The following is a 26,330-nucleotide window of genomic DNA, read 5'->3' on the forward strand; positions in this document are numbered from 1 at the left end:
AGCAATGTTCAACAACTCAACCCAATTCTTTTGGTTTACAATGACAAAGTATTGTAAGCATTTCATTGATGTGCTCAGTTTGACCATCCGTCTGTGAATGAAAGCTAGTAGAGCAATGCCGTTCAGATCTCAGTAGACGAAAGACTTCCCTCCAAAACTTACCCATGAAACAGGCATCACAATCACTAATGATGCTTTCTGGGGTGCCCCAATACTTGACCACATACTTCACAAAGAGTCTGGCAGTGTCTTCAGCTGAACAATTTGTGGGAGCAGAAGCAAAGGTCGCATATTTAGATAACTGATCAACCACAATGAATATGTTGTTATACCCCTCAGTCTTAGGCAGACTCACAATAAAATCCATTACTATGCTCTCCCACGGTCGACTCAGAATGGAGAGAGGCTTTAGTAGCCCTGCAGGTTTCTAATTTATGGCTTTATCTCGTCTCTAATAAAATCCATTATTGTGCACATAGTCATCTACGTTATCGCGCATCTGTGGCCAATAATACACCCGCTTTATCAACACAAAGATCCTTGCTTGTCCTAGATGTCCTGCCCATGTTGAGTTGTGACACTCCTTCAATATCTCTCACCGCAAAGATCCTCATTGAGGTACATATACTTGACTTCCTATTGTCATCAACAACTCATCTTGTTCCTAAAATTGTCGTCTTCTCCTACTTTAGTAGGAAAAGGAGATGTTGTGCCATAGGATCTTCTCATAGACCCTCCTGAATTTTGTCAAGGAGGTCGCTTTGAGCATTCACTGTCGCACCTTCAACCAAGGCCGCTAGCTCGGCCTTCCTACTCAGGGCATCTGCTACTATATTGATTTTGCCAAGCTTGTACTCTAAGATCATATTAAATTTAGCCAGAAACTCTTGCCACTATGCTTGCTTAGGATTGAGATTCTTCTACGTTTGGAAGTAGCTCATTGCCATATTGTACGTCTAGACAATGAACAATGAACCCAATAGGTAGTGTCTCTAGGTGTGTAAGCAATGGACAATAGCTGGCATTTCTCTCTCATGCATAGTATATCGTTGCTCGACGTCGTTTAGCTTTCGACTTTCATAAGTGATAGGATGTCCACCTTCTATCAACACGCCTCCAATGGTGAAATCAGAGGCATTGGCGTACGCTTCGAACAACTTCACATGGTTAGGCAACTGCAATATTGGCTCTTTTGCCATGGCTTCTTTTAATGCTTCAAACGCCTTCTGGCACCCTTCTTATCATTCTCACTTCTTATCCTTTTTTGGCAATTCAGTCAATGGTGCAACAATAGCAAAATATCCTATGATGAATCGACGGTAGTAGTTCACTATTCTAAAAAATGAGCAAAGTTCAAGAATCTTGGTCGGTATCTCCAAATCTTGAATGGCCTTCACCTTCTGGCGGTCCATCCTCAAATGGCCATCTCCAACTATATGGCCTAAGAAATTGATCTCTTTCAGGCCGAACAAGCACTTTTCTCTCTTGACATATAAATCGTTGTCCCTCAAGATCTGAAACATTGTGCAAAGATGCTATATGTGCTCTTCAAGACTATCGTTATTTTCAACAATATCATTCAAATACATGATGACAAATCGATCTAGGTATAGATAGAATATTTGATTCGTTAGAGTAGAGAAAGTTGCAGGCACGTTCGTCAAGCCAAAAGGCATCACCAAGAACTAGAAGGCACTGCATCGCGTGACACACGTGGTCTTGGCCTCATCTCCTTTTTTAATCCCGACTTGTCAATGCCCTGATCGTAGGTCCAATTTTGAGAAAACTCGAGCTCCTCCCAACTGATCGAACAAATCAGCAATTAAAGACAAGTACTTGTTCAGAATAGTCAACTTGTTGAGGGCCCTATAATCTACGCACAACCGCTTGAACCCATCATGTTTGCCCTAAAACAATACTAGGGCAACAAAGGGTGCCTTTGACAGATCAAATGATCTCAACATCTAGCATTTCATCCAGTTGCCTCTCAAGCTCTTCCAACTCTAGTGGGGCCATTCTGTATGGAGCCATCGTAAGCGGCCTTGCCCCTGACATCAATTCTATCTTATGATTGACTTCTCTATAGGGTAGAAATCTTCTTTGTAACTCGGGTAACATCCCCTCTTGAAACTCTTCTAACACAACAACGATTGGTGGTGGAATGTCCTCATAGGGCCTCCTCTCTTCCTCTTCTCGCACTGCTACTAGGAATGTTTGGTCGCCTTGTTGGAGGCCCCTCTTGATTTATAAGGAAAAAACTATATGTGGATTAGATGACAGCGAAGTTAAAGCATGGATCATGCATTGGAATTTCTCACCCATAAAACTGATAACATCCAAGTGTGGCATCAGTACAACTTTGGTCACTCGTAAAAAATCATGCCAAGGATTACCTTGAAATCATCCAGCAGAGCAATCGAGAATTCGGTCTTGTCAGTCATCTTCTCAAGCCCGACTGGTCTGCCTTCAGATACTCCCAAGATGGGTTGTGCTCCCAAATTCATTGCTTTCATATGGGTTGCTTTTTGGTCGCGCCGCAAGCCTAACCTTGTTGCTTCCTCCTGAGTGATGAACTTGTGTGTGGCCCTTGTATCGATCATCACCTTGGTAGCTCTTCCATTGATGGTCACTTCCAAGTACTTCAGTTCTTTTTTCATTGGGGATATAACAGAGGTAGGTCCTTCTAATGCATTCACCCTTCACAAGGTCCCCATCTTGATTTTTTTTCCTACGGGTTCCTCTTCACCCTCAATAGCATTAACAACCTTACTCCTTTGGTTTGAATTAGGCCATTGTCTTTCAAAGTGGTTTCCATTGCAATACTAGCACTGAACTTTTTGATGGTACCTCAGATTCTGATTTTATGATGTTGGTCTATTTCTCAAGATCCTTTTTGGTCGTGCTTGAGTCTGGTCCCTTTGATCTCAAGGGGGTGGCCAATGCTAATTTTCTCCATGTTAGCCTATCTCATTCACTCGATCATCCCTGTGAAATGGCTTTGTCTCAGGTCCACCATGTAGGGGGCATTTCGATAATTTGTTCTGTTGCGGCCAAAGCGCTACTCAGGTCAGTCGACCTTAACTGAGTTAACTCTTGTTGAGCCCAAGTCTTTAGTCCCTTTTTTAAGAAGTAAACATGATCCTTCTTAGCCATGTCTTCGATATCAAGCACCGTTGATGAGTAAGTAGTCATGTATTCCTTAATGGTCCTTGTATGTCTCAATGCCATCAGCTTGTCACGAGCCTTTTCTCCAACATTGTGCAGGAGAAAATATTCCCGCATCTCTTTCTTAAAGACGACCCACAACTTAATCACCAATCTTCCCCATTCCATGTTGTGATATTGTGTTCTCCACCATACAACAACATCATCAACCAAATATCTAGCCGCAATGCATATCTGATCAACATCTTCTTCGGTCTCAGCTTGGTCAAAGAATTACTCTATATCCCATATCCAATTCTAAAAAATCCTCGCTTCTCTTTCTCCTTTAAACTTTGTCGACTCGATTAGCTTCAATCTGGGTTTTTCTAGTCAAACCACTAGTTTTTTCCTATTTCCAATACAACAACAACAACAACAACAACAACAACAACTACACCTTCATCTCAAAACAATTGGGGTCGGGGATATGAACCAAAAAAGAAAATCATTCTGGGTCTTCCACATGAATCCTTCTCCTCCAATCATTTCTATCCAATGTCATGTCCTCGGTGAGGTTCAAAGCATTCATATCCTTTCCTATCACCTCCATCCATGTCTTCCTAGGCCTACCCCGACCTCTTTTAACTAATATATTTTCCCATTTCTCCATCCTTCTAACTGGCGCATCATTAGGCCTTTGCCGAATATGTCCAAACCACCGTAAACGATTCTCTCTCATCTTATTTTCAATGAGTGCAACGCCAACCTTCTTACATATCTCCTCGTTCCGAATCTTATCTTTTATTGTATTTTCACACATCCATCTCAGCATACGCATCTCAGCTACACTCATTTTTTTAATATAATGTCTCTTGGCAGCCCAACATTCCGTACCATATAGTAAAGCGGGCCTAATAGTCGTCCTATAAAACTTTCCCTTCAACCGCAATGGCATTCTACGATCGCACAACACTCCAATTGCACTTTTTCATTTCATTCACCCAACCTTTATCCTATGATTTACATCTCCATCAATTTCTCCATACTTTTGAATGATAGATCCCAAATATTTGAAACAATCATCCACCGGTATTTCTTGCTCACCAAGCTTCACTACACTCCCATCATTGCTTCGTTGCTTACTAAACCGACATTCTATGTATTTTGTCTTACTCTTACTCAACTTAAAACCTCTTGCTTCTAATGTCTGTCTCCATAATTCTAACTTAGCATTAACCCCAGCTCTAGACTCATCAATCAAAACAATATCATCAGCAAACAACATACACCACGACACATTTTCTTGAATTGATCTCGTAAGCTCATCCTATTTCCAATATTTCCTAAATTTTTGGCATTACCCACACCACCAATACTATTACCCAGTAGCCCTTCCAAGACTCCATATCTCTCCTAGAGTTCACGCATTTCGATCTCCTGAGTACTCAATCGATTCATTAGCTCTTGTACGGTGGCCATTAACTCTTCGACCTCAACCCTCACATCACCATCTAATTTTCTAAATTCATCTTGTGCCCTGTTGATCACCCGCGTTTCTACAAGACTGCTTTTAGGTAACACACTTCCACTGCCTCTTTAACAACTTTTTTCTTTTTTATTCTTTTTTCTTTGTGGGACTTTCAAGTGAGTTCACTTGGTTTTTTATCATGTGTGCCCTGGTTTTGAGATCTTTATATCTTGATTTTCTATCAACAATGAAACTATAGTAACAAAAAATTATGCATTTATTGCTTATGTTAATCTAAGCCTTTGAGAATGCTTTTCCCCATCATTTTAGTACTTCCTTTATATAGGAGCCAATCAGAGGCTTTCTTGAGAATTGCTATCACAAATGCTTAACTTTTGTGTGATACTGGTGAAACCATTATGGTTTTACATATGTATTGTTTTGTACCTTAGCTTGGTTTCAACCACTTTAGGTGGTACTGAAAAGTCAAACAATTTGCTTTTCTTTCTTGTGTGCATTGGCAATGGAGACTTTCTTTGTTGTGTAAAAATTTGACAGTTAATGTCATAGCCACCTATAGCGCTGATATTTTGAAAATATCACGATATTAGTGGGTTTTCAAGGTGTAAACACCCCAAATTTTCCTCACTCATTCTCAAACAATCCTCCTTGTTCAGTGCCAACCCTGTTAGGTCAGTGTAGGAGTCAAACACCGAGTCAGTTTCAGAAAATCACCATTTTAGCCATTTTCATTAGGAAAATTACCACTTTACCCCTAGGCCATCCCGAACACCAGTCAGTCGGAGTCAACCAAGCTCATTGGTCAGTTCAGGTCAGTCAAAATATCAATCATCTCAAGCTCATCTGAGCTCACAATGAACAAACCATTTTCATTTCTGACCATTCCTGCCAAAATGGGATCATTTCTTAAAAAATGAGCTCATTTCTCAATCAAATCCAAGCCAATTGTCTCTGAGTCCGTCATTCATAGTCAGTCATACTTCCCAGAGTATAACTTGAGCTCACCAGAAGTTCAAGCACTCCAGTTTCAGTTCAAAACCATTTCCAAGTGTCTAGGAGCCCATTTTAGTCCATTTTAGCTCTTTTAGCTGAAATTGAGTTGAGTTCAGTCAATTAAGTTAGTGTTCAAGCTTTGATTTTAGTTCATCTCAGTATTACTGACCTTTGTTTTAGCTCAAACCCAGTTCAGGTTCGTAATTCACTTCATTCCAATGACCATTCCATACCATTTCTCTAAAAATGGCAGCTTTTCTTGAAAATTCAGTCGAAAAGGTCAGTTGAGTCAGTGCCTGGTCAGTTCATTTGAGTTCTGAAACTCTAAAACTCAGCTCAATCCAGCTCATTTCAGTTCAATCCAGCTCGAACCTCAATTTTCAGTGTCACTCTGATCCAGTAGAGTCCCGAAAACCATTTCTTGAGCTATTTTGCAAATTTTATCAATTTTAATGCTTTTTAAACTGGTACAGCTGCCAATCGGGGTCTAACATCTAAAATTCTCCATTCAGGGTCTGCATTTCGCATGTCATTTCTCATCATTTCATATCATTTCTTAGCATTTCATAACATTTCATCACATTTCATTTCATTTTCGAAGTCCAGAACTCCAGCTTTATAAATTTCAATCCAGATTGAGTTTTAAAAGTTTTCAGAAATCAATTTTAAACCTCAAGTTTCCAAAATTGACATTTTCACCCCGGGAGTCTAAATTTGGAAATATTTTCTCAAGAAAAATAATCTGAATTTCTTTCAAAATCAAATTTTCAAGTTTTACACTGGATTTGCTTCGCAATGAGCTATTGAACTTCAAAATCTGAGCTCGTTTCAAAAACTGTCAAAAATAGCTCGTTTCGGTTGGAAGCATTTTCTCGAGAAAAACAATCTGGATTTCTTTCAAAATCAAATTTTCAAATTCTACATTGGATTTGCTTCGCAATGGGGTATTGAACTTCAAAATCCGAGCTTGTTTCAAAAACTGCCAAAAATAGCTCGTTTCGGTTGGAAGCATTTTCTCGAGAAAAACAATCTGGATTTCTTTCAAAATCAAATTTTCAAATTCTATACTGGATTTGCTTCGCAATGAGGTATTGAACTTCAAAATCCGAGCTCGTTTCAAAAACTGCCAAAAATAGCTCGTTTCGTCTGGAAATTTTTCTGAAAAGACTATTTTACCCCTCTAATCTTCAAAATGAATTTCAAAATTGAAATTTGGACCCGCTCTGAGATGGCCCATTCATTTGCATTTTTATTTTATTAAAAAAAAAAATGCTTCTTTTTATTTGTTTATTTTTGTTTTTATTGATTTTTATTTATTTTTTATTTTTATTTTTTTTTAGAGAGGAGGTGGGACCCACAAGGTGGTCACCCAAGCCTCCAGCCCCACTTTCCATTTTCTCATTTTTTTTCTTTCCCTTTTCCTTTTTCCCTCCTTTTCTTTCTTTCTTTTCTTTTTCCCTTTTCTTTCCTTTCTTCTTTTCCTTCTTCCTTCTTTCCTTCTTCCCTTCCTTCCTCCCTTCTTTTCCCTCTTGCCCAGCCATTCACGTAAAGGGTTCTCTCCCCCTTTCCCATTTTCATTAAACCCTAAGTAGAGGCCCTATTAAAACCTAAGTTCTAAAACAAAAAAAAAAAAGAAGAAGAAAAGAGCCATACGGCTCTCTCCCATCTCACGCCTCTCTCTCTCTCTCTCTCTCTCTCTCTCCCTTGAGCTCTCTCCTTCTCTCTTGGCTGTTGCAGCTTCAACAGCCACCTCCATCATCATCAATAGCAGCTGCACCTTCACCTCTTCCAGCCGGTTCACCTCTTCCAACCTCTTCTACACAGCAGCCTGCACTCTAGCCGGCAGCCACCAAGGAGCATCTTCACTGTAGCACTACTACAGCTCCACCTTCGACCTCTGCAGCAACTCTAGCCTTCATCACCAACAGGTCCAGCTACCTCGAGTTCCAGCCACCAGATCGTACCTCCAAAGGACGTCCAACACATCTCCATTTCGGCCATTATAGCCCTGGTACCGCCCCTCCATCACTGCGGTTTCATCAACCAACGTCAAGGCAGCCTCCTTCAGCCCATTGATCCAGCAGCTTCAGCGCCACCATCTTCCTTTGATTCCAAGCCATACCAATCTGCAGCCAACACCTTGCAGCAGTCTACTAACATCCATATTGGTGCCTATCTCCAGTCAAACACCTTCATTGCAGCAGGGTTTCTAAGGTAAGATCGACCCTTGTTTTCATCTTCTATATTTATGTTGCACAGGTCGCGTAATATTTACCTTCGTAATTCGTTAAAAGGGAGATCCTTGAGGGATGCTTTGTAGACATCAACATGAAAACCAGTCCAAACTGGATTCACGTTGATGAAAGATAGCTTTTACAATTTTATAAAGATATGAAAGGATAGTCTTTTATAACAAGAGCCATCAGATGAAATGATTCATCCATTCCATGGATGAGATCTTTCATCTCAATAGCCAATATCAAAGTAGGTCATACCCCTATTAGTTTTTATTTATTTTTTTTTATTTTCATATTTGATATAATTTCATGTTCAAATATTACATTTAACTTAATTTTATTATGCATGTTCTTTCATTTTCTATAGTCTTACAAATAGTTAGTTTAGAATCTACAAAATTTCAAGTCTTAGGTAGAGTCCAGTCATCATTTTATGAATATATTTCCATTCAAAAATCCAAAAGAAAATTTTGATAACTTTAGTTCTATGTCTTTGCTTTCTTGCCGAAAATTTGATGCAATTTGGGTTTTGGAACCCTATCAAGCAAATCAAACCCTAAATCGGGTTTTCTGTCATCCAGAAATTTCAATTTCTGCTTTAGCAGACAAAAACCTTCGGATTCATCCTTTTGTGGGATCCGGATCATTCTTCAAAAAATCACAGTAGATTCATGATTGAATCTACTAATGATCTGGAAATTTTGAGCTTTTTCCAATAAGTTTTGACCTCTGTCAAAAATCGGATTTCCCAGACCCCTGGGAAAATTTTGATTTTCCTGTGACAGGGTACAGACATACCCTAATACATCGAGTCTGTTCAATCCGTAGCCTGTCTGCAAAAACTTTCAACATGAAAGTTATTCCTAACATAATTTCCTATCATTTCCCAAAATTTTGGAATTTTTGGATCTGTTTCATTATTTTTATCGGATTTTCCCTTTCTGTCTAACAGATTACAATGTCCAGAAATCTCAGAGATTTAGGTGTCTGATAACGGTGTTCCCTGTTCCAAACCGTAACTCGAATTCAAATGGTGTCAAAATATCAAATTTTCCTATGTTTGTCAGGGACATTTTCCCATAATTTCAGCTATTTTCACATCTGTCTGCCATTTTTCCCACATTTTCTACCGAAACCTATCTGTTTCCTTCATTTACTAGAGTCGCCGGATTCCGATCCGACTTGCCGGAGTGGTACAGCTCCGACCATAGGTCAAAAACAGAAACTGTAAAAGGCAAAAATCCTTGCCTTACTGTCCTCTGTCACCCCATAAAATTTGGGAAACTTTTACGGAAATTTGATATCCTAAATCCCCTTTAGAATCAATATTTTAGGCAAAAATCATAAAATTTAGGGTTTTTATTTGAATTTTCATATTTAAAAGTACAAAAAAATTAGATTTTCAAGCTCCATTCTATTTTTAGGGTTATTTTAGGTGTCCATGCCAAATTTGGTTTAATTCCAAGTTCATTTGCTCCATGTGTTAGTTTATCTTTAAATTCAGAAGCGAAAATCAAGCGAAAATCAGGTTAAATTCGATATTTTATGATATTTTCGCCATTTTAGGGTTTTTATCATGTACATAAGCATGTAGAATCATATTAGGGTTAATTTTAATCTCCTTTGCATTTCATATTTTTCAATTTTGCAAAATTTATTTCAGAAAACCCTGGTTTCAAGGCCATAGTCTTGTTATTGGGGGTATTTTGGTCATTTTGACCTAAATTTCGAAATTTCAATTTCTAATTCTCCCAAAATTTCATGCATATCATCATATTTCATCATATTATGTTTGATTTATTTCATTTGATTTTCAAATTTCCAAAATTTACAAAAATTCTTTCAGAAAACCCTGATTTCAAGGTCATCAGGGGTATTTTGGTCATTTTGACCCCAATTTCGAATTTTCAAGTTTATTTTCGAAATTTATTCATTATTCATCATGTTTATATCAAAGGGGGTATGAATTTGGGTTTATATCTGAATAATATCCGATAATTTCCCATATTTTCGGATAAATTCAGAAAAACCTACATTTTTGTGCTAACCTTGTTTTCTAGTTTTGCAGGAACATTCAAGAAAGAAGACTTAGATTTTATTTTCTTTATTTCAATTCAATGTAATCTCAAATGTAATAATTTGGAATAAGAGTTACATTTCTGCTTAGAATAGGGCTGCATTGCATATAGTTTAATTTATGCAAATTTCAATATGTGATGTATCATTCATGCACATTATTTCAAATTCACTATGGTTTACACGAATGGCACGTGCACAAGCTTTTATGGAGTTTATAAACTCGGTGGGATTCGTATTTATGGCCATAGTCAGAATACGAAGAAAACCAAGATTTATGATCTTCATATTAGCCACATTCAGCCTACACACTTAGGCTAACTTCAAAAATGCACTGCATTTTTCAACCTTTAAAAGGATTTCTCAATTCCTCAATGAAATTCCCTTTTCAAATTCATATTCATTCATTCATATCATTCAAATTGCATTATTTCAAACTCATTTTCCAATTTCAATTTCAGAAAATTCAATTTTCTCAAGAATTTCCAAGTCTTTCTCAGGATCTGATTTTCTCAAAATCCTAAGTTTTCAAATGACATTTCAAAGCATTTCCCAAGTTCAAATCAAGATTTTCCTATGTTTTCAAATTCTCAAATTTCAAAATCCCAAGTTTTTTAGAAATTTATTTTCTCATATTTTCCAGTTTTCTTGAGAATTCATTTTCCATTTCAAAAGTCATTTTCCAATGAATTTCTTGATTTTCTCAGAATTCTCAAATCTATTTTCTCAGAAAAGCAATTCCAAATTTCAAAATCGATTTTCTAAAGTTCAAATTTTCCTGAGAAATCACTTTCCAATGCAAATTTCTGATTTCCAATAAAATTCAATGATTTTCCCAGGAATTCCATTTTCAAGCATTTTCCAGTCCTTTTCTAAATGCATTTCAATTTTCCAAAGCAAACATCATATTTTCTCAAACTTGCATTATTTTCAAAATTCCATAGCACAAGCCTGATTCTCTGTGCATTCTAGGAAAAATAGAGCATAATTTAGATATTTGAGTCAAGTTAAAGCACATAATTGATCCTTGGTTCAATTACCCCTGGTAAAGGCGCCAGGAACGGTTGAACCTCGTATCGACAGGCGGATCCCATTCCACGGAATTTTCCCGCAAATTTTCAAAACGGAGGCGAGTAAATTTTCAAAACAATTTTCAAAACTTTGGTCGAGTTTGACTCGCGGAATTCGTTTCTCTCTCGCAAGGGAGGGGAAAATTTTTTGCGATGATAACAGGTTTGGCGACCGTGATGGGACCTGTCTTCGTCTGATCAATTATGTGATTTGACTTAGCTCAATTATCAAAATCATGCTCTTTGAACTGTCAGCTTTTAATTTCTGATATCATGTGAACCTAGGAGCCAAGACTTGAACCCAGCTGACATGGATTGCATATAGACTAGGCATGGTTTGGTAGGACCATATTGAGGAGAATTATTCATGCTCACTTAGACTTAGGTCTGAAATACAACACTCCTCAATCTAGGAATTGTATGAAAACAATGTTTGCTTCTTCAAAAATTTTAAAAATTCTATCTTTTTAGGACTTAGAGCCCTCTGTTTGTCTGCATGTGCTCATATTTTCAAAAATCACCCCACCTATGTCTACCCGGTCTTCACGTTGCTGGGCTCTCTTCTAGAACCATAGTTCGGGACAGAGCCTCACAACTGGGCCACTTATTTGGGCTAACGCCCCCCTGCCACGTACCAAGGGCCATAGTCCAACGTATATCGGCAGGTGCTCAAGGATGTTGGGAAAACACAAGCCTAGAACCGGAGATGAATTTTTATGCCACGTACATCGAGCCTCGGTTCGAGTATATCGGCATAGCATGGTTGGACACAGATGATCTGAGCCTAGAGTCAGGATTAGGATCCTAAAGCTCTTTCAAAATTGATGCATTTAGAGTCAGCTTCTTAGGGAATGTTGTATGTGCATAATTGTTTGTGCATGATGTAATTGAATGCATTCTTCTTTTATTTCTCAATTCTCTTTTATTTTCCTTTTACAAATTTCATCGATTTTTCTTCAACAATTTTATCAAAAACCCTGGACAACTTTCAAAACCTCATATTTTTCCTCAAAAGTCCAAGCGATTTTCCTTTTTCTACCTTTCCTCTGGACTTCGAATTTCTAACCTTATTTTGATCCTGCCTGCAATTTTTCAAATGTTCAAATCTTGTCAAACTTCTCTTCTTCATATATGTCTTCCAAATTCTATTCAGAATTTTTGTCTCTTTCCAAGTCCTTAGACATCTCCTTCATCATCTCTATTTTTCCCAAAAATCCTTCAGTCTAAACTATTCCTTTATTCTGCAGAAAGCATTGGCATTTCACTACAGTTCAAACAAGGTCGGGAAAGAGAACAACACCAAGCAGTATCGAAGAGATGAGTTCTTCGAGGCCAGTCAAGAAGCAGGACAAGACAAGTGAAGATGAGATTGATCCAGTCATGTACAGAATGTTTCAAAAAATGATGACAAAGATGCTATTAGAGCTACCCAAGTCAAGCACCAGAAAGGAACCAGCCAAGCGGAATGATCAACCTCTCCAGTTCAGTACCCAGCATAAAGGGAAAGAGAAAGAAAAACCAAAACACAAAGACTGGAGCGCTGATCGAAAGTTCACCCCTCTGGATCAGAAGCTCGAGACTATTTTAGAAAATTTGCTTGCAAAAGGCATGGTCCATTTACCAAAAGTCGTTGATCCTCCATCAATCATGGGCAGATTCAAAGAGCAATTTTGCAAGTTTCACCGTGCAATAGGACACGATACAGAAAATTGTTTTGTCCTCAAGAATATCGTTCAGGATCATGTTGATAAGAATATTTTAGGGGAAAGCAAAATAGCAGACCAGTCGGCTGTCCTAGCCAAACCCCTTCAATCCCAGCAGAAAGCAAGCAGTCAAAAGAAGCCAAAACATGACGGTTGGGGTTACGATCGCGAATTTAACCCTCTAGATCAGCCCCTCGAAGAGGTCCTTGAATACATGCTGAGCAAAGGAATGGTTAAACTTCCAAGAATTGCTAATCCTCCGGTCGCCCTAGGGAAATGGAAAGATCGCTTCTGCAAATTCCACCGAGCTACAGGGCATGATACTGAGCGATGCTTCGTCTTCAAAAATATTGTTCAAGACTGCGTTGACAAGAATCTCCCTATTAAAGAGGAAGACCAGTCGGCCGTTCTGACCGAGCCTTTCCTTGATCATTCATGAAGACAGCAAATGCCAATGCTTTCTCATTTCCATCATTTCTGCTTTTTGCTTCTCTGAATAAATGTAGTCTCCAGTTGCTTTCTTTAAATTTGTCATCCTTCCTCCAAGATATCAATAAAATCACTAGTTTTCCTTATATTTAGAGGTCATTTTCTTCATAATGTTATTTTCTCAACTCTCATGCAATATGCCCTTTGTGATGAATGCTTTTCCCTGAAAAAAATTCTTCCTTCTCAGATAACCTCCCAAGTTCGTAGGGAAGCTCATTACCAATTATGCATTACTTTGTTATATTCCTTTAAAAATGTCTTTTTCTTCATGGTTGACGACCTCGCCTAGCTAACAAGGTATATCTCAGTTGTTTATTTCCTCTCATGGAATAACAGTGCAATTGTCGCAATCCTAGCAATAATCCCATCCCTGGTAAAGGGATATCCTTCAAATTGTCAACCCGGTTTTAGATCTTCATCCATTGTTTTCCTTCTATTCTCCAAGTCATTGCCTTCAAGAATTTTCCCTCACTCTAATCATCCTATTTGTCTTACAGAGAGTTTCAACATCGTGGAATGGTTCAAACCAGATCCAAGAAGAAAACAGTATCACTTCAGCACCCTAACAGTAGCAGCGAGCAAGAGATGGATTCTCCACGATCTGCTAGGAACCAAAGTCAACAAGCCAATGATGATATTGATCCCCAGATGTATGCCATGTTTCAAAAGATGATGAATAAGATGATGGCAGAGCAAACAGGGGCCAGTTCCGACAAGATTCCTACCAAGAAAAAGATCAAGGGCCGAACATTGAAGAAACAACTGAAGATATCCAAGAAGTGTATCCAACATGAGGATACATCTGATGAAGCAGAATCAGGAGGTGGCACCGATGAAGAGTGTGAGGCTCAGCAAGCTTTTCAAAAGATGACACAGGGGCAGGGGTCAGACAATAAGCTAAAAGATCAGTCTGCTAATAACTCTGACCAGTCACAACTCAGAGATATGGTCAAAATGGTTAAGGATCTGCAAGCCCGCGACAAGGGCAAAAGGATTTTTACAAGCGAAGATTTCTATGATGGTTTAGATGGTGATGACAGCCTAGAAGATCTCCCCCGTAAATTTGTCAAATTTGATGGGACTGGCTATCCCAAGGCTCACCTGGCTATGTTCTTTGCGGAGTGCAATCGATTGAAGAGAGACAATCGTGCTTTGTTTAGATGTTTTCCTCACAGTCTGGAGGGCACCGCCGCCAAGTGGTACTCAGAGCATATCAATCCCATCGAATTGAAGGAATTCGATAAAGTGGCCAATCTGTTCATTGAACGATTCCTTTTAAACACCAAAGCGCCGCCAACGCTAAACCATCTCTATAATACAAAGCAAAGAGATAATGAGAAAGCCATAAACTTCATCCGCAGATGGAGGGGCACTTGCAATAAAATGAGAAATCCCATCTTAGAGGAGCACGCACTCCAGATTATTCTAAACAATTTCTCACAACCTTTGAGAGGTCTTATCTCCACCTCACCTTCCAAATCTTTCATTGAGCTTACTGAATGGGCCGAGTGGCTCGAGATGGGAATAGAGAATGGGGTCTATGATGGCATCACCATTGTCAAGAATAATCAAGATTCAAAGAAGAAGGAAAATTTCATCTTCTCTGCCAATGTCGGCCGCAGTGGCCAAAAAAATAGCAAGAGCAATCATGCAGATTAGAAAGAAAAGTCTTCAAAGAAGAATGAAAAATTGAGTCAGCAGAAAGAAAAGATAAAACGGGATGGTTGGGGTGACGATCGTCAGTTTACTCCTCTTGAGCAACCTCTCGATGAAATCCTTGAATATATATTGACCAAAGAAATGGTAAAGCTCCCAAGAGCCACAGATCCTCCCACGATCATGGGAAGGTTCATGGACCAATTCTGCAAATTCCATCGGGCAGTAGGACATGATACTGACCACTGTTTTGTCTTCAAGAATATTATTCAAGATTGCATTGATAAGAATATCCTCGTTGAAGATAAAAAGAAGGACTAGCCATCTTTCCTCGATTACTCAAAAAGCCGACGATGGTAGCATTTTCCCATTTCTCATTTTGCCTTCAAAGGATGATGTAATCCAGTCTATCTTTCCTTGATTTGTCATTTTCCTTCAATGCATCAATAAAATTATCAATTTCTCCTTCTCTGCACCATGTCCTTCTGCGAGAAGTGATATTTTTCAGAGTCTCTCCTGAATCAATCAAAAGTCAGAAAGTATTCTTCAAATATCAATTACTTATCCTTTCATCTAACTTCTCACTCCCCAGTTATACTGGGGCATTATTTTGAAAATTGTCTTCAAAACATCCTGTATGCAGGCAGGGTCAAATAAATCTCCCATTTGCATTCATTTACATACATTTGCATTCATTTACATACATTTGCATTCATTTGCATTTGCATGCATTCATTCACATTCATTTGCATCCATATGTATCGAATTCATTTCCCCTTCAGGTTAAGGGATAAACCTGAACTTTCCCTTTCAGGTTAAGGGATAAACCTGAACTTTCCCTTCAGGTTAAGGGATAAATCCTAAGACCTTGACAGTTGTCAAAGTCGTCGTGAGGGTGAAGACTGAAAATCTTCTATCAAAATCAATTAGTAATTTCTCAAAAATCCAGTGTTCGTGATGGAAAGATTTTCAAAAATCCAGTGTTCGTGCTGGAAAGATTTTCAAAAATCCAGTGTTCGTGCTGGTAAGATTTTCAAAATCCAAGGTTCGTGCTGGTAAATTCTTCTAAATCCAGTGCTCGTATTGGTAATCTCTCAAAATCCAGTGCTCGTATTGGTAATCTCCCAAAATCCAGCGCTCGTACTGGTAATCTTCCAAAACCCAGTATTCGTACTGGTAATCTTTCAAAACGTAATGCTTGTACTGGTACATTTTCAAAATCCAGTGCTCGTACTGGTACCCTTTAAAAATCTAACACTCGTGTTGGTGTCTTGCACATTGGTCGCGTTATTCGATCTCTTAGGTGCAGTCTTCACGATGACCTTTCATCAGAATTCAAGTTCAATATTAATTATGTCAATTTCGACCTTCGAGTCATCCAATTTCTATCCCCGTTCAGGATAAGGGGATAATCCTGAAACCGTTCTTAGAAGCAATCCAACTCTATATAATAGTCCTCGTTCTTCATTGAACTGATAGTGTTCCAAGTGAACTGATAGTCGTTCTTCATCGAACTGATAGTGTTCCAAGCGAACTGATAGTCATTCTTCATTGAACTGATAGTGTTCCAAGTGAACTGATAGTCGTTCTTCATCGAACTGATAGTGTTCCAAGCGAACTGATAATCGTTCTTCATTGAACTGATAGTGTTCCAAGTGAACTGATAGTCGTTCTTCATCGAACTGATAGTGTTCCAAGCGAACTGATAGTCGTTCTTCATTGAACTGATAGTGTTCCAAGTGAACTGATAGTCGTTCTTCATTGAACTGATAGTGTTCCAAATGAACCAATGTCGTTCGTAGGCTGAATACCTATCGAACGCATGTTGTTCCTAGTGAACCAATGTCGTTCTTAATTGAACCAATGTCGTTCTTAGGCTGAATCCCTATCGAACCCATGTCGTTCCTAGTGAACCAATGTCGTTCTCAATTGAACCAATGTCGTTCTTAGGCTGAGTCCCTATTGAACCCAGGTCGAACCCCTGCGAAACCAATGCCGTTCTCAATAGAACCAATGTCGTTCTTAGGATGAATCCCTATAGAACCCATGTCATTCTCAGTAAACCAATTCACAATTTTGACCTTTTTAGCCAATCAATTTCCAAATTTCCAATTTCCAATTTCCAATTTCCAATTTCCAATTTCAAATATCAAATTTCAAAATTCCAATTTCCAAAATTTGACCCTTTTGGTCATCCAATACCAATTCCAATAAATTTTTCTTGCAAGAGACCCTTTTTATAGGGAGAGTTCGAGGGAGCTCGTTCTTTTCGCATGCTATCCAATTCGTTCACTTAGCCCCTTTTCAGGGAGAGTTTGAAGGGACTCGTGTCTATGTGAACCGTTTGCAAAACAAATTTCCAATTTCATACAAGGAACCCTTAATTCAGGGAGAGCTTCGACGGAAGCTCGCTTTCCTTGTGACCGCAATTTCAAACTAGGCCATTTCATCATGAAGGACCCTCTTTTTAGGGAGAGTGTGATGGACTCGTTCCTTCATGACCAATTCACCGACCTCATCATTACCGGCCCCCTTTCCATAAGAGAAGCCTAATGTTAGGAAGTTTTGACGAAAGCTTAATTTCTCTTCGAAAGTTCGTTTTGCAAACACCTCCTCTTCAGGGAAGAGAAGAGTAATTTCTATTTCCAATGTCTGAATCTCCTCCTTTGGGGAAGGGAGAAGAAAATTTTTGTCATAGATGTGTTACGTTGTGCTTCAAATACTCGCTTCCACAAAGGATTTCAAGAAAATCTTGTCAATTTGTCATTAAATATTTGTTGATTTCAAAATTTTTATTGCACAAAAACATTACCTCAGAATACCTTCAGTATTATTTCTGAAAGGTCAAAGCTTTCGTGAAAAAGGATTCAAAATTCAAATTCTTTCTATTAGCCGACCAAAAGGATGAAGAATAAATCCTCGATATGGCCAGCAAAGGAAATTCAATGTTGTTGCAAAGCCATAAGTGATCGGTATTGATCGCAGTCAATGGCACATTTTTAAAGATCATTCTTGGAAAATAAAGCAGTCAAAATATCCTGGGTGATACAGAAAAATCCACTCAATCTTTATATCTCCTCAATCACCTAAGCTGCAATTAAATATCTGCAAAAGGGATCTCTCAACTGTCGTCAAGATGAAGGCGAATTAGGCGAGTAGACCCCCGGGGCCAAAGAAGATTTGGATCATCTCCAAGATGACGGAGTTTGTGACGGATCCTTCCAGGGAAAGTTCAGAGCATCGTCAAGATGAAGGCGACTGCGATGAGCCTCCCGACAAACCCTAAAGGATATTTAATTTCTGCTATCATCAAAAGATTTTCAACCAATAAGCCAATAACTGTCGATATAATCCCTGAGAGAAAAGAAGGATCGGAACATCTCCAAGATGAAGGAGTTTGTGACGTACCCTTCCAAAAAAAGAGAGAGAGAAAAGTCAGGACATCTCCAAAATGAAGGATGATGTAATAAAATCTCCAAAAGCCTAAGAGAGCTCTAATTCTGCTAAAAAAAGAAAAAAAGTGGGCAGAAAGATCATCATGAGAAAAGAATCCCAGGATATCAGACTGCCAAATTTGCCAAAGAATCTTCTTTAATTTTGTGAAATTCTATTATCAATATTCTTTCACCAATTGCTCTCACAATATCAAGAATACTCTCTTTTCTGCTCATATCAAGGAAATTGATAGCTTCCTTGAAAGAAAGCCAATTGCAAGCAATTTGAATTCGAATCTTGATTCTACGGAGTTAAGCCCAGTCGGAGGTAATACTTCAGGTAGAAAAGAGGAAAGATTTTCATACAAATATACATCAATTTCAAGCCTTTTGAATCAACAAATAATTTTTAATATTTTGGCAATATTTTCTTACTATCTTGACATGAAGTGAAGAACTCGATGTCCATCTTGACACATCCTGATATCACCTTTTACCTCCTTGAGAGAGTAACCTTTATCATCTTTCGCGTTATCGAAAGAATTCATCTTTCGCGTTGTTGAAAGAATCGCCTTGTTCCTTTAGATCGCCTTTCCCATCTTTCGCGTTGTCGAAAGAATTCATCTTTTGCGTTGACAAAAGAATCGCCTTACTCCTTTGGATCGCCTTATCGTCTTTCGCGTTGTTGAAAGAATCGCCTTGTTCCTTTAGATCGCCTTTCCCATCTTTCGCGTTGTCGAAAGAATTCATCTTTTGCGTTGACAAAAGAATCGCCTTACTCCTTTGGATCGCCTTATCGTCTTTCGCGTTGTTGAAAGAATCGCCTTGTTCCTTTGGATCGCCTTTCCCATCTTTCGCGTTGTCGAAAGAATTCATCTTTTGCGTTGTCAAAAGAATCGCCTTACTCCTTTGGATCGCCTTATCGTCTTTCGCGTTGTTGAAAGAATCGCCTTGTTCCTTTGGATCGCCTTTCCCATCTTTCGCGTTGTCGAAAGAATTCATCTTTTGCGTTGACAAAAGAATCGCCTTACTCCTTTGGATCGCCTTATCGTCTTTCGCGTTGTTGAAAGAATCGCCTTGTTCCTTTGGATCGCCTTTCCCATCTTTCGCGTTGTCGAAAGAATTCATCTTTTGCGTTGTCAAAAGAATCGCCTTACTCCTTTGGATCGCCTTATCGTCTTTCGCGTTGTTGAAAGAATCGCCTTGTTCCTTTGGATCGTCTTTCCCATCTTTCGCGTTGTCGAAAGAATTCATCTTTTGCGTTGTCAAAAGAATCGCCTTACTCCTTTGGATCGCCTTATCGTCTTTCGCGTTGTTGAAAGAATCGCCTTGTTCCTTTGGATCGCCTTTCCCATCTTTCGCGTTGTCGAAAGAATTCATCTTTTGCGTTGTCAAAAGAATCGCCTTACTCCTTTGGATCGCCTTATCGTCTTTCGCGTTGTTGAAAGAGTCGCCTTGTTCCTTTGGATCGTCTTTCCCATCTTTCGCGTTGTCGAAAGAATTCATCTTTTGCGTTGTCAAAAGAATCGCCTTACTCCTTTGGATCGCCTTGTCATCTTTCGCGTTGTTGAAAGAATCGCCTTGTTCCTTTGGATCGCCTTTACCATCTTTCGCGTTGTCGAAAGAATTCATCTTTTGCGTTGTCAAAAGAATCGCCTTACTCCTTTGGATCGCCTTGTTCCTTTGGATCGCCTTTACCATCTTTCGCGTTGTCGAAAGAATTCATCTTTTGCGTTGACAAAAGAATCGCCTTGCTCCTTTGGATCGCCTTGTCATCTTTCGCGTTGTCGAGAGAATTCATCTTTCGTGTTGTTGAAAGAGTCACCTTATTCCTCTTCTAGAAAATTGTCTTATTCACCATCCAACTTACCATTTTCATTTACCGGTCAGGTTAAGGGTTAAACCTGAGCCTCATTTTGATGAGGTATTTTATTTCCCGATCAGGATAAGGGTACAAACCTGAGCCTCCTTTGATGAGGTATTTTATTTCCCGATCAGGTTAAGGGTTAAACCTGAGCCTCTTTTGATGAGGTATTTCATTTCCCATCCAGGTTAAGGGCAAAACCTGAATATCACTTCTTTTGAAGTAAATTCTTTCCTCTTCATTCTCCATTTCATATCTACCATTTTCATCAGGGCTAAATCTCTTCATATCCAGTCAGATCCTTCTAACTGGGGCATTTTTATAGCCCAAATTTGGTGTGTTTTTCTTTGCCACTAAGCTCGTCTTCAAGCCGGCTTAGTAGCAAAGAGGGGCATCTGTAAACACCCCAAATTTTCCTCACTCATTCTCAAACAATCCTCCTTGTTCAGTGCCAACCCTGTTAGGTCAGTGTAGGAGTCAAACACCGAGTCAGTTTCAGAAAATCACCATTTTAGCCATTTTCATTAGGAAAATTACCACTTTACCCCTAGGCCATCCCGAACACCAGTCAGTCGGAGTCAACCAAGCTCATTGGTCAGTTCAGGTCAGTCAAAATATCAATCATCTCAAGCTCATCTGAGCTCACAATAAACAAACCATTTTCATTTCTGACCATTCCTGCCAAAATGGGATCATTTCTTAAAAAATGAGCTCATTTCTCAATCAAATCCAAGCCAATTGTCTCTGAGTCCGTCATTCATAGTCAGTCATACTCCCCAGAGTATAACTTGAGCTCACCAGAAGTTCAAGCACTCCAGTTTCAGTTCAAAACCATTTCCAAGTGTCTAGGAGCCCATTTTAGTCCATTTTAGCTCTTTTAGCTGAAATTGAGTTGAGTTCAGTCAATTAAGTTAGTGTTCAAGCTTTGATTTTAGTTCATCTCAGTATTACTGACCTTTGTTTTAGCTCAAACCCAGTTCAGGTTCGTAATTCACTTCATTCCAATGACCATTCCATACCATTTCTCTAAAAATGGCAGCTTTTCTTGAAAATTCAGTCGAAAAGGTCAGTTGAGTCAGTGCCTGGTCAGTTCATTTGAGTTCTGAAACTCTAAAACTCAGCTCAATCCAGCTCATTTCAGTTCAATCCAGCTCGAACCTCAATTTTCAGTGTCACTCTGATCCAGTAGAGTCCCGAAAACCATTTCTTGAGCTATTTTGCAAATTTTATCAATTTTAATGCTTTTTAAACTGGTACAGCTGCCAATCGGGGTCTAACATCTAAAATTCTCCATTCAGGGTCTGCATTTCGCATGTCATTTCTCATCATTTCATATCATTTCTTAGCATTTCATAACATTTCATCACATTTCATTTCATTTTCGAAGTCCAGAACTCCAGCTTTATAAATTTCAATCCAGATTGAGTTTTAAAAGTTTTCAGAAATCAATTTTAAACCTCAAGTTTCCAAAATTGACATTTTCACCCCGGGAGTCTAAATTTGGAAATATTTTCTCAAGAAAAATAATCTGAATTTCTTTCAAAATCAAATTTTCAAGTTTTACACTGGATTTGCTTCGCAATGAGCTATTGAACTTCAAAATCTGAGCTCGTTTCAAAAACTGCCAAAAATAGCTCGTTTCGGTTGGAAGCATTTTCTCGAGAAAAACAATCTGGATTTCTTTCAAAATCAAATTTTCAAATTCTACATTGGATTTGCTTCGCAATGGGGTATTGAACTTCAAAATCCGAGCTTGTTTCAAAAACTGCCAAAAATAGCTCGTTTCGGTTGGAAGCATTTTCTCGAGAAAAACAATCTGGATTTCTTTCAAAATCAAATTTTCAAATTCTATACTGGATTTGCTTCGCAATGAGGTATTGAACTTCAAAATCCGAGCTCGTTTCAAAAACTGCCAAAAATAGCTCGTTTCGTCTGGAAATTTTTCTGAAAAGACTATTTTACCCCTCTAATCTTCAAAATGAATTTCAAAATTGAAATTTGGACCCGCTCTGAGATGGCCCATTCATTTGCATTTTTATTTTATTAAAAAAAAAAATGCTTCTTTTTATTTGTTTATTTTTGTTTTTATTGTTTTTTATTTATTTTTTATTTTTATTTTTTTTTAGAGAGGAGGTGGGACCCACAAGGTGGTCACCCAAGCCTCCAGCCCCACTTTCCATTTTCTCATTTTTTTTCTTTCCCTTTTCCTTTTTCCCTCCTTTTCTTTCTTTCTTTTCTTTTTCCCTTTTCTTTCCTTTCTTCTTTTCCTTCTTCCTTCTTTCCTTCTTCCCTTCCTTCCTCCCTTCTTTTCCCTCTTGCCCAGCCATTCACGTAAAGTGTTCTCTCCCCCTTTCCCATTTTCATTAAACCCTAAGTAGAGGCCCTATTAAAACCTAAGTTCTAAAACAAAAAAAAAAGAAGAAGAAAAGAGCCATACGGCTCTCTCCCATCTCACGCCTCTCTCTCTCTCTCTCTCTCTCTCTCTCTCTCTCTCCCTTGAGCTCTCTCCTTCTCTCTTGGCTGTTGCAGCTTCAACAGCCACCTCCATCATCATCAATAGCAGCTGCACCTTCACCTCTTCCAGCCGGTTCACCTCTTCCAACCTCTTCTACACAGCAGCCTGCACTCTAGCCGGCAGCCACCAAGGAGCATCTTCACTGTAGCACTACTACAGCTCCACCTTCGACCTCTGCAGCAACTCTAGCCTTCATCACCAACAGGTCCAGCTACCTCGAGTTCCAGCCACCAGATCGTACCTCCAAAGGACGTCCAACACATCTCCATTTCGGCCATTATAGCCCTGGTACCGCCCCTCCATCACTGCGGTTTCATCAACCAACGTCAAGGCAGCCTCCTTCAGCCCATTGATCCAGCAGCTTCAGCGCCACCATCTTCCTTTGATTCCAAGCCATACCAATCTGCAGCCAACACCTTGCAGCAGTCTACTAACATCCATATTGGTGCCTATCTCCAGTCAAACACCTTCATTGCAGCAGGGTTTCTAAGGTAAGATCGACCCTTGTTTTCATCTTCTATATTTATGTTGCACAGGTCGCGTAATATTTACCTTCGTAATTCGTTAAAAGGGAGATCCTTGAGGGATGCTTTGTAGACATCAACATGAAAACCAGTCCAAACTGGATTCACGTTGATGAAAGATAGCTTTTACAATTTTATAAAGATATGAAAGGATAGTCTTTTATAACAAGAGCCATCAGATGAAATGATTCATCCATTCCATGGATGAGATCTTTCATCTCAATAGCCAATATCAAAGTAGGTCATACCCCTATTAGTTTTTATTTATTTTTTTTTATTTTCATATTTGATATAATTTCATGTTCAAATATTACATTTAACTTAATTTTATTATGCATGTTCTTTCATTTTCTATAGTCTTACAAATAGTTAGTTTAGAATCTACAAAATTTCAAGTCTTAGGTAGAGTCCAGTCATCATTTTATGAATATATTTCCATTCAAAAATCCAAAATAAAATTTTGATAACTTTAGTTCTATGTCTTTGCTTTCTTGCCGAAAATTTGATGCAATTTGGGTTTTGGAACCCTATCAAGCAAATCAAACCCTAAATCGGGTTTTCTGTCATCCAGAAATTTCAATTTCTGCTTTAGCAGACAAAAACCTTCGGATTCATCCTTTTGTGGGATCCGGATCATTCTTCAAAAAATCACAGTAGATTCATGATTGAATCTACTAATGATCTGGAAATTTTGAGCTTTTTCCAATAAGTTTTGACCTCTGTCAAAAATCGGATTTCCCAGACCCCTGGGAAAATTTTGATTTTCCTGTGACAGGGTACAGACATACCCTAATACATCGAGTCTGTTCAATCCGTAGCCTGTCTGCAAAAACTTTCAACATGAAAGTTATTCCTAACATAATTTCCTATCATTTCCCAAAATTTTGGAATTTTTGGATCTGTTTCATTATTTTTCCCGGATTTTCCCTTTCTGTCTAACAGATTACAATGTCCAGAAATCTCAGAGATTTAGGTGTCTGATAACGGTGTTCCCTGTTCCAAACCGTAACTCGAATCCCAATGGTGTCAAAATATTAAATTTTCCTATGTTTGTCAGGGACATTTTCCCATAATTTCAGCTATTTTCACATCTGTCTGCCATTTTTCCCACATTTTCTACCGAAACCTATCTGTTTCCTTCATTTACTAGAGTCGCCGGATTCCGATCCGACTTGCCGGAGTGGTACAGCTCCGACCATAGGTCAAAAACAGAAACTGTAAAAGGCAAAAATCCTTGCCTTACTGTCCTCTGTCACCCCATAAAATTTGGGAAACTTTTACGGAAATTTGATATCCTAAATCCCCTTTAGAATCAATATTTTAGGCAAAAATCATAAAATTTAGGGTTTTTATTTGAATTTTCATATTTAAAAGTACAAAAAAATTAGATTTTCAAGCTCCATTCTATTTTTAGGGTTATTTTAGGTGTCCATGCCAAATTTGGTTTAATTCCAAGTTCATTTGCTCCATGTGTTAGTTTATCTTTAAATTCAGAAGCGAAAATCAAGCGAAAATCAGGTTAAATTCGATATTTTATGATATTTTCGCCATTTTAGGGTTTTTATCATGTACATAAGCATGTAGAATCATATTAGGGTTAATTTTAATCTCCTTTGCATTTCATATTTTTCAATTTTGCAAAATTTATTTCAGAAAACCCTGGTTTCAAGGCCATAGTCTTGTTATTGGGGGTATTTTGGTCATTTTGACCTAAATTTCGAAATTTCAATTTCTAATTCTCCCAAAATTTCATGCATATCATCATATTTCATCATATTATGTTTGATTTATTTCATTTGATTTTCAAATTTCCAAAATTTACAAAAATTCTTTCAGAAAACCCTGATTTCAAGGTCATCAGGGGTATTTTGGTCATTTTGACCCCAATTTCGAATTTTCAAGTTTATTTTCGAAATTTATTCATTATTCATCATGTTTATATCAAAGGGGGTATGAATTTGGGTTTATATCTGAATAATATCCGATAATTTCCCATATTTTCGGATAAATTCAGAAAAACCTACATTTTTGTGCTAACCTTGTTTTCTAGTTTTGCAGGAACATTCAAGAAAGAAGACTTAGATTTTATTTTCTTTATTTCAATTCAATGTAATCTCAAATGTAATAATTTGGAATAAGAGTTACATTTCTGCTTAGAATAGGGCTGCATTGCATATAGTTTAATTTATGCAAATTTCAATATGTGATGTATCATTCATGCACATTATTTCAAATTCACTATGGTTTACACGAATGGCACGTGCACAAGCTTTTATGGAGTTTATAAACTCGGTGGGATTCGTATTTATGGCCATAGTCAGAATACGAAGAAAACCAAGATTTATGATCTTCATATTAGCCACATTCAGCCTACACACTTAGGCTAACTTCAAAAATGCACTGCATTTTTCAACCTTTAAAAGGATTTCTCAATTCCTCAATGAAATTCCCTTTTCAAATTCATATTCATTCATTCATATCATTCAAATTGCATTATTTCAAACTCATTTTCCAATTTCAATTTCAGAAAATTCAATTTTCTCAAGAATTTCCAAGTCTTTCTCAGGATCTGATTTTCTCAAAATCCTAAGTTTTCAAATGACATTTCAAAGCATTTCCCAAGTTCAAATCAAGATTTTCCTATGTTTTCAAATTCTCAAATTTCAAAATCCCAAGTTTTTTAGAAATTTATTTTCTCATATTTTCCAGTTTTCTTGAGAATTCATTTTCCATTTCAAAAGTCATTTTCCAATGAATTTCTTGATTTTCTCAGAATTCTCAAATCTATTTTCTCAGAAAAGCAATTCCAAATTTCAAAATCGATTTTCTAAAGTTCAAATTTTCCTGAGAAATCACTTTCCAATGCAAATTTCTGATTTCCAATAAAATTCAATGATTTTCCCAGGAATTCCATTTTCAAGCATTTTCCAGTCCTTTTCTAAATGCATTTCAATTTTCCAAAGCAAACATCATATTTTCTCAAACTTGCATTATTTTCAAAATTCCATAGCACAAGCCTGATTCTCTGTGCATTCTAGGAAAAATAGAGCATAATTTAGATATTTGAGTCAAGTTAAAGCACATAATTGATCCTTGGTTCAATTACCCCTGGTAAAGGCGCCAGGAACGGTTGAAC

The 26,330-nt window shown here is 38.1% G+C and overlaps 1 protein-coding gene across 1 annotated transcript in view; it reads left to right on the forward strand.

Moving 5' to 3' along the window:
- The first annotated feature begins 8,073 nt into the window (after positions 1-8,073).
- The window catches only part of LOC149820275 (uncharacterized), a 66,554-nt gene continuing 48,297 nt past the window's right edge, over positions 8,074-26,330 (forward strand). Inside the window, exons 1-2 of the mRNA XM_089981775.1 lie at positions 8,074-8,110; positions 22,876-23,161. Of these exons, the coding sequence (XP_089837901.1) occupies positions 8,074-8,110; positions 22,876-23,161 (323 nt within the window). The remainder of the gene's footprint in view (positions 8,111-22,875; positions 23,162-26,330) is intronic.

Source organism: Nuphar pumila, chromosome 12, assembly GCF_984573655.1.
Source record: "Nuphar pumila chromosome 12, dmNupPumi1.hap1.1, whole genome shotgun sequence".
Lineage (NCBI taxonomy): Eukaryota > Viridiplantae > Streptophyta > Magnoliopsida > Nymphaeales > Nymphaeaceae > Nuphar > Nuphar pumila.